The sequence below is a fragment of the Gymnogyps californianus genome, chromosome 4 (genome assembly GCF_018139145.2).
Source record: "Gymnogyps californianus isolate 813 chromosome 4, ASM1813914v2, whole genome shotgun sequence".
NCBI lineage: Eukaryota > Metazoa > Chordata > Aves > Accipitriformes > Cathartidae > Gymnogyps > Gymnogyps californianus.
The window spans coordinates 78,497,367-78,510,848 of NC_059474.1; the positions used below are offsets into that span (position 1 = coordinate 78,497,367).

The 13,482-nt window shown below is 39.8% G+C and overlaps 1 protein-coding gene across 3 annotated transcripts in view; it reads left to right on the plus strand.

Moving 5' to 3' along the window:
* The window catches only part of ANXA5 (annexin A5), a 36,368-nt gene extending 23,318 nt beyond the window's left edge, over nt 1-13,050 (plus strand). For all 3 annotated transcript variants that reach the window (XM_050896184.1, XM_050896185.1, XM_050896186.1), the window contains 8 exons: nt 2,238-2,328; nt 2,871-2,950; nt 3,398-3,454; nt 6,458-6,551; nt 8,358-8,453; nt 9,019-9,077; nt 11,230-11,352; nt 12,486-13,050. In XM_050896184.1, coding sequence (XP_050752141.1) covers nt 2,238-2,328; nt 2,871-2,950; nt 3,398-3,454; nt 6,458-6,551; nt 8,358-8,453; nt 9,019-9,077; nt 11,230-11,352; nt 12,486-12,548 — 663 coding nt within the window. In that variant the 3' untranslated portion in view covers nt 12,549-13,050. The remainder of the gene's footprint in view (nt 1-2,237; nt 2,329-2,870; nt 2,951-3,397; nt 3,455-6,457; nt 6,552-8,357; nt 8,454-9,018; nt 9,078-11,229; nt 11,353-12,485) is intronic.
* Nucleotides 13,051-13,482: the final 432 nt, after the last annotated feature.

Sequence of the window (13,482 nt, forward strand, 5' to 3'; positions counted from 1 at the left end):
TGCCTGGTTTCTTATTCATCCTAATAACTCATTAGAGGTAGTTTAGAAATCTAGTCTGTATAACGTTTTATGTGAAATTATTTTCATGAGAAACTATGTAGTCTTAAGAGAACAGTGTCACTGTAGATGCAGATTAAAAACTACATAGCATAAGACTTGTTCCTTCTGATTGAAGTACGAGTAGATGTGCATGTTGCTTTTAAATTCTTTTTGCTGCTAAAGTGCAGTGCTGAAGTCCGGTGGATACTGGATTTTTCTGCTGTGAGCAGCCTAGGTTTTATAGCTATACAGATGTATGCATAGGCTGCAAATTAGTTCAAGGTATTTCATTAAAGTGTGATGTTATTTGTATGTCTCTTTATTATTTAAGCTAGAGAGTGTTTTGCCCCTGATGGATTACAGTGCAACTCCAAAATTGATGGGCTAGTGTACTTCTGTAAACTGGTGTCCACCAAAATTATGAGTGGATATTATCTGTATTACTGAATGTGTTCTAAAAGCTGCCTCCAGTAGTACAGAGGCAAGATTTGATAGCGTCAGTGTTACCTTTCTAACATTTCTCTTTAGCTAAATGCATTTAGTGCCTTTCTGGGAAGGCCAGATAAACGAACAATTTACAATCTGTATGTGTAGATATTTTAGTGTGTTTTCTTCCGTATGGTCCATTTTTTTTTTTCTCTGTCACACCTGTCTGATATCATCAGCCTGTGGAAATTCAGGAATGGGATGTCCCTAGATTATTCACAGAACCTGTTGATTAAAGTAGAGGACATTGAACTTGACTAGTGTCAGGTAGTGCTTGGTTGGGTGACACTGACACGTAAACTCCCAAGATCCTTGATGACCAACTGGTTAATGTGTAGGCTTTAGTCAACTGTACAAGCTAGTGTTCATGAACCCATGACCCAGCAAATAGTATCTTGGACAACAGAAACTTTAATCCTGGAAATTTTCTGTAATGTCTTTATATGCAGTGGGGGCAGGGGAGATGGCACCTGACAAAGAAACTGATAAAGGCCTTGCTGACTAAAAGAAAAAAAATGTATTCCCAAGCTCCTTTTATTGACTTAGGAGTCAAAGACTGACAGGGAAATGACAGGACAGATGGGTGTAGGAGGGAAAATAGAGATAGTGAAACAAGAGTGGTTTTGTTCTTGTCACGAAAAATGATATTAAACACAAGATCATAGGATTTCAAAGAATGTGTCTGCACAGGAAAAGATGTCGATACTAGCTGCAGTTCAGCTAAGGAGGATAACAACAGGAAAGAAGATGCGATAGCAGAGACTTCAGTGCAAGATAACAACTTGGCTAAGAGCATTAAGTCTGTGCTGAAGATTGTCCTATCAATTTTCACTGCTGGTACTTAGAATAAATATAACTGTACCTGCCTCACTTGTTGAGTAGGCATGTTCTTGAAACAACCTGTATTTTGAAAATGATTACATGTAACCTGGCAGATTTGTATTTTGGATATCTTTGTACGCAGTTAGTATTCGGATTTCCCTTACAGGAAAGGTTGTAAATAACACGCTGAAGCAAAAAATACACAGTATTGTATTTCAGTGTTGCTTTTGTGAAATGACTCCTTTGGAAGTGTAAAGAGCAATGGCTTATTCTTACAGGCAAAGTAGACTCAGACTTGTGGAAACAAGATATTGGCTTGGCTTTTGTAAATTTTATCCTTGTAAAAGGGAAGAGTGCCTGTTGTACCTGCTGTAATTAGAGTGCAGCAGCTTAAACTATCTGGGTTAGCAATTCTGTTGTAAAATGTGTTTGTTTGCCGTGAAAGAGAGAGTGGGTTTAACATAGCACGATTCATAGAAGGGTAAAGATCATTGCTGGGTGGCTCTATGTTTATCTGTGTACTAGTTGATGAAAGACAGTATATGAACTAGAGCTAAGATGGAAACTGTTACTCTATTTGTTCACTTACCTTGATGTCAGTGACTGTAATACTGAAGAACTGAGGCATGTCTGGGTGTTCTTGAACGTGGAAGGGCTCATCTGAATCCTGCAGTAGTGAGCCCTTATTAGGTGTGGGTTGGTTTTGAAAACGATCAAGCTGGAACTGGAAGAAATTCTTTCCAAAACCCCCACAATATACCAGAAAGAAGAAAAGAATTTTTCTTTATTTGGTCCAAGTGTATAGGCTGATGCTTGCTTTTGATTGTCAAAGGGAATTCTTGTTTTCCTTTTGTTATTCCATCAACTGATTTATACTTGTGCCCCTGCAGGGAGCAGGAACCAATGAGAAAGTGTTGACTGAAATTCTTGCCTCCAGAACACCTGCGGAAGTGCGGACTATTAAAAAGGTTTATCTGCAAGGTAAAGTTCTGTCTAAAATAAAGTTCTAGGGTCTCTGTTCAGTTCTCTTAATATGATTTTAGCTCATCTTTCAAATAAGGTCTATCTGTGAACTGATGGATGTGTCCAATAAGTGGGATTTCATTCTGCTGGGTTGCAAAACTTCATATTGAAAGAAACTAGAGTTTGGATTGTAAACTAGAACAGTTTTTATTTTGGGGCTATGACTGCAGGTTATGGTGTTTTATGCTTTATAGTTAGAATTCATTCAAATGCATTTCTTTCTTTCACCCATTATTTTCCTCCCTTTGACTGAAAGGGGATTTTTAGTAATTGGTAATAATTTAGTAATTAGTAATAATCACACCTGATACAAGGTGTGAGATGCTATCTTTTCACCTCGTTTACAATAATGTTAGGTTATAAGTGAAAGCAGAATACGTGATTCTATGAATAAATGATTCTACAGTCTGTGAGTCAAATTAACTTTTTGTTTTTCCTTGCTTTCTCCTCAAATAGTGAGGAAGTCTGTAAGGTGGTGAATGGGTATTGCTCTTTTGCAGAGTATGAGGCCAACTTGGAGGATAAGATCACAGGAGAAACATCAGGCTATTTTCAGAGACTGCTGGTAGTCCTGCTGCAGGTCAGTATCTCTTTGTGTGCAGGCATGTGTGTATAATTTTCACTTCTGTTTTCCTGTCTGATGTACACTTGTCACTGTCTGCTTACTAAGCTGGGATTCTAGATAGACTTGGTGATAGGCAGGATTGGTTCTGAAACTGAGTCGCTTCCCCTGACTTGCAGGGTCAGTATTGAGCTCTGTTATGGGTCATTTCCACATCGCTGATTTGAAAAACTTCTGTGATGCTCATGGGTATAGCAGAATGCCTGCTACGTGAAGGCAATAGAAGAGAACATTTGTTTCATAAAGACACATGCAAGCAGGGGGAAAAAACAAGGTGATTTTGGAGAAGATGCATTAGGAGTTGACTTCTTGCAGTAACTCTTACAGGCTCAATATAACAGATAAGTTGTTTTTTGATTCAACTTTTGATTCTTCAGTGTAACAACTTTTCAAAATTCTCTTTAGGCAAATAGAGATCCTGACGGCAGAGTTGATGAGGGTCTTGTTGAGCAGGATGCTCAGGTGGGTGAATGACTTGGGTTTTGGGGCATTTCTACAAGTTATCTTGCAAAGAGAGTATACAGCTAGAATTTAAATGTGAGAGAGAAACTGTTAAGGTTCTGTGTGTGTGTTTTTCAATACATTTTCCTGTGCTTTTATACATTCTGGACAAAAGAAGTATCAAAACCTGAAACACTGGGATCAAGATTTTTGGCACTTTCACGTTTCAGTGTAAAGCATGTCTTGTTTTGCTTATTACTTAATGAGGTGCCTGACTAGAACAGTGATTAGATCACTGGAAGAGAGAGTTATGATTGCTGAGGCTTTGTGATGCTGAGACACCCACTGCTGGAAAACTCAGAGATGTTAACGGTTCATTCCTTAACATCTGGCTTGATAGTCTCTCTGAATTCAATCCTTTTGTATCACGTGTCATATACATGTTGTAGTGAAATGTTAATGCTATTCAGTGAGTGATACCTCCATAGAGGGTGAAATACTAAAAAGAGAAAATACACCAAATATTCTGCTTTATTGTGATCAGAAGACAGTCTAAGGATTGCCTCTAAAGAGTTTCTAGGGACTCACGTATTGCCCTTTGTGAGTATTGTCCATGACGTTGTCACTGATCACTAAACCTGTGCTCTAGACAGGAAGAGGAAAACCAGCAGTTAATTGGTATCCTTGATGCAGTCTCTTGCTGGTTGCTGTTGGCTTTCTTAGTTGTAGTGATGGTCCATATTTCAGCAATTTGATTACAGAACTCATTTAATGCATGTTTTTTCTTGGTTATTTCAAATAACTCTGGGCTAGACATTTTCCTCTCATAAATTGTCAGTAGAGATGAAAGAAAATATATGAATTGTTCAAGGTGACAAGGAGGCAAAGCAGAATACTAGATCAATAAAACGTTCTCCTGATAGCAGGGCAAGATGGAGAGACAGACTGGCAAAATGTATTTTACTGGCACAGGCCTATCCTTTGTTATGTAAATTCAGAAAGCATTGTTCTCCTACTGTTAGAATTAATCCTGTGGAAATTGGAGCTTGAAAATTAGTGAGGCAAATGTTTGAAACATGAACTAGACTGTTTCATGAAATTGTGTCAGTCTTGCCTTTAGCTGGGCTTATGTAATTGAGGAAAGCCATGAACCACAGGCCTTGGTAGGTGATAGATTCCTTTTGGCCTCTTTAATTGAGTTTAAATGAGCATCTAAATTTAGGAGGCACCATACCTGAATGTTGAAAAAGTCCTGGTTTTCTAAATGGTCTCTGTGGTTTGTTATGTACATTTGGCTTGAGCTGGGACCCAAACAGAGAAGTGTTCTGTAACATTTCTCTTTATTGATATCTTCACATTCAACATCTAACATAGCTGGAACAGATTCAGAGAATTTTCTAATTATTATTGCCAGGTACAGATGGTCAGAATTGAGGTATGTGACTGTGCAAATGTAAGACTATTTTTGGCTTCCCAATGTTTCTCTTGATTAGTAAAATATTCTGGGAAGGATTTGATACATTAGAGGGCAACCTTTTTACTCAGTGGTGATTTTTAATTTTTTTTGGTCTATGATTACTAAACATTAATTCAAAGCAGTTGGGGAATGGGCATTCATACTATGAGATAGTATGAATATGCAGGAAACTTGCAAGACTTTTCTGAGAATGCCTGAAGGAGACAGTTTTCACTTTTTGGGAGGGATTTTGTGAGTATCACTTTTTAAAGTTATGCAATTGACGTACATTTTGGCTATTGCACAGCGGCAAGGCAGGTAAAAACTCAGAGCTCATATAAAATGCCATTCACAACTTCTAGTATCTCTGAAGAAATGCATTCCTGGCATTTCTAAATGCTGTGCTGGGACTTCACATTTGCTACTGGATGGAGAGGGCTGGTATTCATTTGAAGAGCTTAGCGTATGTTATTTGAACTAAATATCCTTGCAATGCCTTAATAGCTTTTTTTTTTACCGCACCCTTTTGTACTCTGTACCATTAATACTAAAAAGAGCATGTAGCAGTCACAAATGTGTTTTGAATAGGATTGTGGGACAAACATAAATAGGAAGTGCATAACATCCCATTCAGGTTTTACAATATGGACAGACAGATGGCCAACAGCGTTGCTATTCAGCAGATTTGTTTGTGGGGATTTTTCTAAGAAATATTTGATTGCCTGAATATAGGTGGTAACCTGTTTGCCTGTCCTCTGCTCACTGAGGAGGGAGAAAAAATACTATATACTACGATATATTCAAACCTTTCTCCTTACATGGTGTTTAGCACACAATTTGGAAAAAAACTTCTGAGTGTCAGTAAAAAGAACTAATTTCATTTTCTGAATTTTTTTTTCTTTCTCATTTTCCCTCTCTTGTTTCTTATTCAAACTTTTAGAAGTGCTTTACTTTCCTAAATGCTGCTAATGGCTCGATCACTGTCTGCATTGAAGAAAGACTTGCCTGAAGAGCAATGAATGTGCTAAAATGATTCAATGATTAAAATCTGGTTTCATATGACTAAGAATTGAGCAGCCCGCAAATCCTGTTTCTGAGAGCTTCTAAATCTATCTTCCCCTCCTTTTTGGAAAACTTCCTCCTGGGCCAAGTTAGCGTGATTCTGCCATTGATATGAGTCATCATGTAATAAAGTTTTGCTAGTCTGATTTGAAAAAGGGGAAGGAAAAAAAAAGGTAGAAAAAGCAGTGTTGGGAATGGATTTTCTCTCCTGTATTATCACAGCTTCAGAAAATTTCAGGCTTATGAAAAGGACTATGCGCACAGTCAATTTTAGGGCCTTAAGCAGTATTACTCATGTAAATGCTTTCACAGTCAATTTCAGGATTTATCATTTATTTCTTTCTAAGGTCAGTTCAGTACTTGGCAATTTTATTTTGGTTTTTTCCCTCCAACTATAGCTTGTTAGTAAGTTTAATGCTCCTTAGAGCGAAACAAATAGAGCTTTTCAACAGGGTGTGTGGACACATAACAAATGCTGCTGTTTTGATCTCTTGAATTTACAACAGGTTTTGTTTAGAGCTGGGGAGCTGAAATGGGGAACAGATGAAGAAAAGTTCATCACCATTTTGGGAACCCGAAGCGTTTCCCATTTAAGGAGGGGTAGGTAGTATGGTTCATGTGTGCTTGAAAACTCCTGCCTGAAGTCTCAGTATTACCCAGCTGGTGGTAGAAATGATAGAAAAGTTGTTTCTGGTACTGCATTTGTCAAGCCCAGAAATCTTTAATCACCTCTTCCCTCTACTTAATACATTTAATTTTGTTTCCTGTAATTCAGTTCCTCCCTAGCAGTGGTGATCTCCTCTTGAAGGAGTGGTGCTGTAGATCTGAGGGACAGCTGGGGTGTTTCTTTTCAGGTGCTTTTTTCCCCCCCCTTTTTAAAGAGGTCATGGCAATAGAAATGATGCTGAGAGTCTGTTATGAGTCATCCTAATCTGATGGAGATCCAGCCCTGAAAAGATCAACCATTTTATAGGTGCATACTTTATTAGCTGTTAATAAAGAGACAATAATTTTTTTCCCTGCTCCTTACCTGTTCATAAGTCTGTTTTACCAAGCTGTTTAGGCCCTTGGAAATAATGACCAGTGAGTTTTGCTTTGGTTCCCCAATCTTTTTGTTTTCCTTTTTGAATCTTTGGATTCATTTGGATTTTCAAAGGTAATTTGATCTGTGATCTTACTGTTTAGTTTTTTACCATTATTTGCATTAAAGTAATCCTAAAGTTTGTTTTGATGCACCCAACATTTACTTAGCATGATAGAAATGTAAGATTTCATAGAAAACTCAGGTCTTTCAGATATTTATGAACACAGACTTGAATAGACTGCCAATCGGACAGTTTGTTTGTGTGAAGTTAATTTGATATAGTAGCCCAGTGTAGACAAGATCTTAGATTCAGGCTAAATGATAGCTGCACCCTGGGAAAAATGCTTATCATTTCCTAAAACTTCCCTTCTTTCCCTTTCCCTCTTCTCCCTGCACCCTTTCACTGGATGTGTTCACAGAATCACAGAACGGTTGAGGTTGGAAGGGACCTCTGGAGGTCATCTTGTCCAACCCTGCTTGAGCAGGGCTACGTAGAGCAGGCTGCCCAGGACCATATGCACACAGCTTTTGCACATCTCCAAGGACTCCACAACCTCCCTGGACAACCTGTGCCAGTACTGAGTCACCCGCACAGGAAAACAGTGTTTCCTGATGTTCAGACAGAACCTTCTGTGCCCATTGCCTCTTGTCCTGGCACTGGGCACCACTGCAAAGAGCCTGGGTTCCGTCTTCTTTACACCCTCCCTTCACATATTTGTACACATTGATGAGATTCTCCCTTGAGCCTTCTTTTCTCCAGGCTGAACAGTCCCAGCTCTCTCAGCCTTTCCTCATAGGAGAGATGCTCCAGTCCCTTAATCATCTTAGTGGCCCTTCACTGACTTGCTTGAGTCGCTCCCTATCTCTCTTGTACTGGGGAGCCCAGAACTGGACCCTGCACTCCAGGTGTGGCCTCACCAGTGCTGGGTAGATGGGAAAGGATCACCTCCCTCGACCTGCTGGCCACACTCCTCCTAATGCAGCCCAGGATACCATTCGCCACCTTTGCCAGAAGGGCATGCTGCTGCCTCATGTTCAGCCTGGTGTCCGGCAGGACCCCAGCTCCTTTTCTGCCCAGCTGCTTTCCAGCTGGTTGACCCCAGCATGGTGCATGGCATTGTTCCGCCCCAGGTACAGGAATGTGCTGTATAGTTGCAATCTGGTAGGAAATAGGTATTTAAAATAGCACAGAGGGAAGAATGAGTGGACAATAGCATTTGAACTGTGGATAATGAGATACAGATGGCATTAACCTGTACTGAGGAGGATACTGGGAGAAATGCTGGCTATACAAGTGACTAAGCACACTTTCTGTTTTGCAGTGTTTGACAAATACATGACTATTTCCGGCTTTCAAATTGAAGAGACCATTGACCGTGAAACCTCTGGTGATTTGGAGAAGCTGCTTTTGGCAGTTGGTAATTAAGTCTCAATAGATCTAAAACTGGCCTTCTTCATGTACTCCCCAGCCCCCTTAAATTGCAGTTGTTAGAGGAAGTGGCATGAAAACATGGTTCCTTTTTAAAGTTAATCACCTGGGATCTACTTTTGTATCTAGAGAATAGGTCTTTATTCTTCCTTTAATAGATGGGGGGGGGAGGACGGGATGGGGGGTGGGGGGGGTGAATTGGGCCAGGGGTGGTGGTGAACTGCATTCTGTTTAGTCATGTGCACCTCTATCAAAGTGAGCCAAAACTCTGCCTTTGTTTGTATTTCTGGCATCTCATTTAGGACAATGTCATAGTAGATTTGTAACTGGGAGTAGAATTTGAGTAGCAAAGTCTCTTTTCTATTAGAAATATATGGTGCATTCTAGCTCCTAGAACCTAAAGAGTTGTAACAGAGGAACAGACTAGTGGACAGCTGTATACTTAATTGTCCACACTGGAGAGAATGATCCAGTAACACATGCCTTGTCTTGACACTGAAAGATTGTCCTGTATTGAATAACAATCAGTAATTCAATCCTTTGCCTTTTTTCAGTGAAATGCATCCGAAGCGTGCCTGCCTATTTTGCTGAGACTCTGTATTATTCCATGAAGGTATGTACATGTTTTTCCATACATCACTTTCCATCTCCCCCAGCTACAATTCCTCTCCCTTTAGCTTGTTCTTCATTTCATCTTTCACTGTAAATGCCAACAGGATACTGTATCACTAAGCATCTGCAAAAGGTTTGGGGAATGCAGATCTGGGAGAGGATACAAACGATTCATAAGCTTTACTTCGAGTTCATTGTAAGTTTGTCAGACCGTAAACCTTTTACAGGAAACATCAGTCTCATCAGCTGTTTTTGGACTTGGTCTGGTTACATTGGAAAATGTCTGGCTAGATCCACTGGGCACCTTCAGCTAAATAGACTACAGTGTCTTTAGGTGGTGGATATATTGAGGAAGTAAAGATGACCAAAAACTAAAATGTAGATTGTGTAGATTTAGTGCTCTTTGTTTTGGAGATGAGTATTTACAGACTGAGGGTGTAGTTAGCTTTGAAACACGTTTTGATGACTATCCATCCCATTTTGAGAAGGAAAAGAAACTTATCAGACAAAAAGAGGCTTAAACAGCTACAAAAGATTCTGCAGGGGAATCCCCTTAGTGACACAGCTGTGTTTCTGTGGCTTCACCTTCTCTTGGATGGGAAGAGGTAAGCAGGGAAAACTGTATTTTTAACTCACAATGGCTAATATTAATTAAAACCGAGGTAGGTAGTCTATTGTTTTCAGGCAAGTTAGCAGCTCCCCTGAAGAACTCCTCCCTTCCCCTTGCTGAAAAGCACTGAAGTATGTTTGTCACCAGATGGTTGTATTGATGAGGTGTCAGCATGAGAATTAGTGAAAAGAGATGAAATGATAGCTTAATTTTTAAAAGCTGCTTTACTGCTTTTATAGATACCAATGTAAAATAAGGTTCAGGTGGAAAATAAAAAATATTACACCAGTATGCTGAGCCGTATGAGGAGGATTACTTTTTTCTTATTTATCTATTAATTTTTATTTTGTAAAGAATGCAATAGAAAATCTTTTCCTGTAGGTTTTAGAATCTTGTACGCTTCTATTACGAGGGGCCTGATTAATGTCTGCTGGTGAGATCCCCAATTATTCTTTTTTTAATATAAATAAAAATCATTAAGCACTTCAGATAAGAAGGATCTTCATCAATTATTACTTTGGCAGAAGAGTTTGTACTTCTAATTTATCAGTTGGGCATGACAAAGTTCTACGATGAGCAGAGTTTGCTTTCATGATTAGGTGGGGCAGAGCCTGGCTTTTACCGGATTCTAATGTCAAATCCTACTCAGAAACCACCGGATTCATGGCATAACTTTTGAGCAGCTTTAGGGCATTTTTAGATGTAATCCAAGAATATTACACGCAGTCGAAGGATTGAGTGACCCTGGACGTTAGGCTGAAGATGATCGTGGGGGCTCTGCCAAGTCCTTCCTTGAGGTGCATTAGCAGGTCAGCATGTGAAAATTTGTATTGCTTCAGCTTGTGTGGAGTCTGACTTGTCTGAGCAGGAGGGGTCAGGATGTTAGTCTGGCGCAGCTTGCCAGCACAGGAACTTAAAATGGTTAAAGCAATAAAGACGGATAAAAGAGTGGAGCGTGTTTGCGTGGTTGGAAAAGGTTTATGAAGTTTGCTTTCATAACGAACAGCTGGACAATTTGTGGAATGAGTTGCTCTGCCTGTGTCTTGCTGTACCATGTTACATGCTTTGTATTAGTCATTGTTAGGATTTATGTACCCAATTCCAGAACTGACTGCAATTCTGCAGTCTCAGACTACATTGAAAGGGTGATTTGCATGTGATTCTGATTGTGGTGATCAGCTATACTAATGTGTGAACTTGGAACTGGATTATTTTAAATTTATATGGGCATTCACAGTTGAAGCCTGTGAGATGAAACATGAAATAAGAGGTCTGACCATATGGCACTTCATAGAAGTCCAGGGATTAGAGCACCTTGCATGGTCGGTCCTCTGTTCTCCACATTGCAGTGTGAATGTCTTGTGATACTGTCCCAAATATTCTCTGTTTTGGAGTAGAAATGTAATGCAGAAGTGTTTTGAGACACCACTTGTTGCACTTGGTGCTTTCATGTTGCACCCCGCTTGTTTGTATTTGTTGTTTTGTTACAGCATCTGTCCAGAACAAATTCATATTTTAATATTATTTAAACTTTTCTCTTTAGGGGGCTGGCACTGATGATGATACCCTGATCAGAGTCATGGTTTCAAGAAGTGAAATTGATCTGTTGGATATTAGACAAGAATTCAGAAAGAATTTTGCAAAATCATTGCATCAGATGATTCAGGTAAAATTACTGTTCTGTTGTCAGGGAAAACGGGGGTAATGTCCTTGTTTCCACTGTTTATTTTTATGGGAGGGGGTGGATGTGAGTAGAGCTGGACAACACAGTGCGCTCTGAGAGCAGTGGTGGTTGGTCTGCAGTTTTGTGAAGTACCACACAGCGTCATTTAAGTGGGGGACGCTTCCTATGAAAAGCTAAAGGTTTCTTTCCAGTCTTCACTAGGAGAGCAGATGTGGTTTTCTGAAATTACAATTACTCATACACCATTTTTAGGTACTGCTTCATTTCCTTTTTCATGTCTGGGTTCCTTCTGATTTTCAGTGCTTCAGAGAGGGTGCTGGCTCCAGAGAAATAATATTGGGGTTGGGAGTCTGAATTATCACGAGGTTGAAGTTTAAATCTTGGATTGTGGTGTGGAACCTTTTGCACCATTTCAAAGTGGAAAGCATTTCGCTGTGGAATCAGTCTGAATCATAATGTCCTTTGAGTGGATGGGAAGGAGCAGGAAGGGAAAGAGCCAGCAAGAAATCCAGAGCCAGCTGTTGCTGCAAAGTGGAAGCCAAAATGCTTCTTTTTCCTAGGAATTTTTTGGGGGATATTTTGTTTTATTTTTAAATGCTGCTTTTTATGAATTTCTGTTATCATTCCTGACATTATGCTCTCTTAATTAGGCTGGGTGGAGTTGCTTTTGACACTGTCAATCGGGTCCATACAGCTGTCCTGTGGGATTAGTAGCAGAGCTTCCCATTAGTTACAGGGAGCAGGGCTGGGGCCTTTCTAAGTGATGGCAGGTGCACTTTGGACGTTTAAAGGTTGTTGCTTTTGGTGCTGCTTTGGGCTTCCCCTTTGTTTGGACTTTCTCACTTGCAGACGAATGCATTCTAATATGCAATGGGTAGCTCAGTCCCAGTGAAGCTTTCGGAGGGTTTTTGTGTTTCTGAAAGTCTGTCTGTGTAAATATAGCTCTAACATAAGAGACAGAGAATTTCCTTGCGTCATTCCTGAGTGGAGAGTCATCCAAGTGGATTTCCTGTGGGTGGGACAAATGTATAATCTGTTGGAGTCCTCCTTGGCTGCTGCTTTTCTTCACATTTCTGTGGTTGTGACTCATGGTGACTGGTCTGTTATATTAACAGAAAGATACATCTGGGGACTACAGGAAAGCACTCCTGCTCCTCTGTGGCGGAGATGATGACTAATGGTGACACTGACATGAAGGATTTGTTGTACTCCAGCTTTGCAGCCCTTTAGTTAGCATGTCGAGCTAAGTTTTTTGTATCTTAATGCTTTGTGGCTGTTTGAATTTATACTAGTATTGCACTTATTAAAAATGAGCTTATTGTTATCCAAGTGATAGCTGATCCCTCCTCTTCCTGACACCCTAACTTCCAGGAATTTCAAGTGCCTTCTGTGAGTATGCGAGAGTCGTCTTCGTGGAAGATGGGTACTGAGCACAGAACCCAGTTCTTTGCAAGTGTTTTGCTGAAATAGGAAAAAAAAAAAAATCATGTATTTCACTAATAATTTGAAGATTATCTTTTTTTGCTTTTATTCCTTACATTTCCACTGAATGTTAAGCTAGCTCTAACATTGCAAATGAAGAAAAGATATCCTTTGTATGTAATATTTGAATGAATTTGCTGAACGTAATACAAGCAATCATTGGAAATCTAAAGGACCAATAAATTTTTTCCCTCTCGGCACAGTTGTATGTGGTTTTTAATGGGCAAAGATCTATTTTCCCTTTCATATGATTCCACTGCTTCAAACTGTTGGTATGTTTTTCCTACTATTATGCAGGCTTCTAAGTATATATGATGTTTTGCAGCTGTATGTCTTGATGTCTAGTATATGGGTGCTGTGGTGATGCTGCTGTTCAGTATAGCTGGAATACCAAATTATTGGTACTTGCTGGGCATTGCATTCTCATTTTGTGCTGTTTTGTCTTTTTCTTCTCCTCCAAAGCTGGGGGAAGGAGGGAGAGCCATTTGCACAGTGCCAAAGTAGAGCAGATATGCTGCACTGGTAGGACCAATTGAAGATTTCTGGGATGGAAGCAGGTGAAGAAGAGATGGGAAGACAGTGATCCGTACTTCAGGGATCTTGGGTGAAAAGAGGATGGTTGCAGCACCA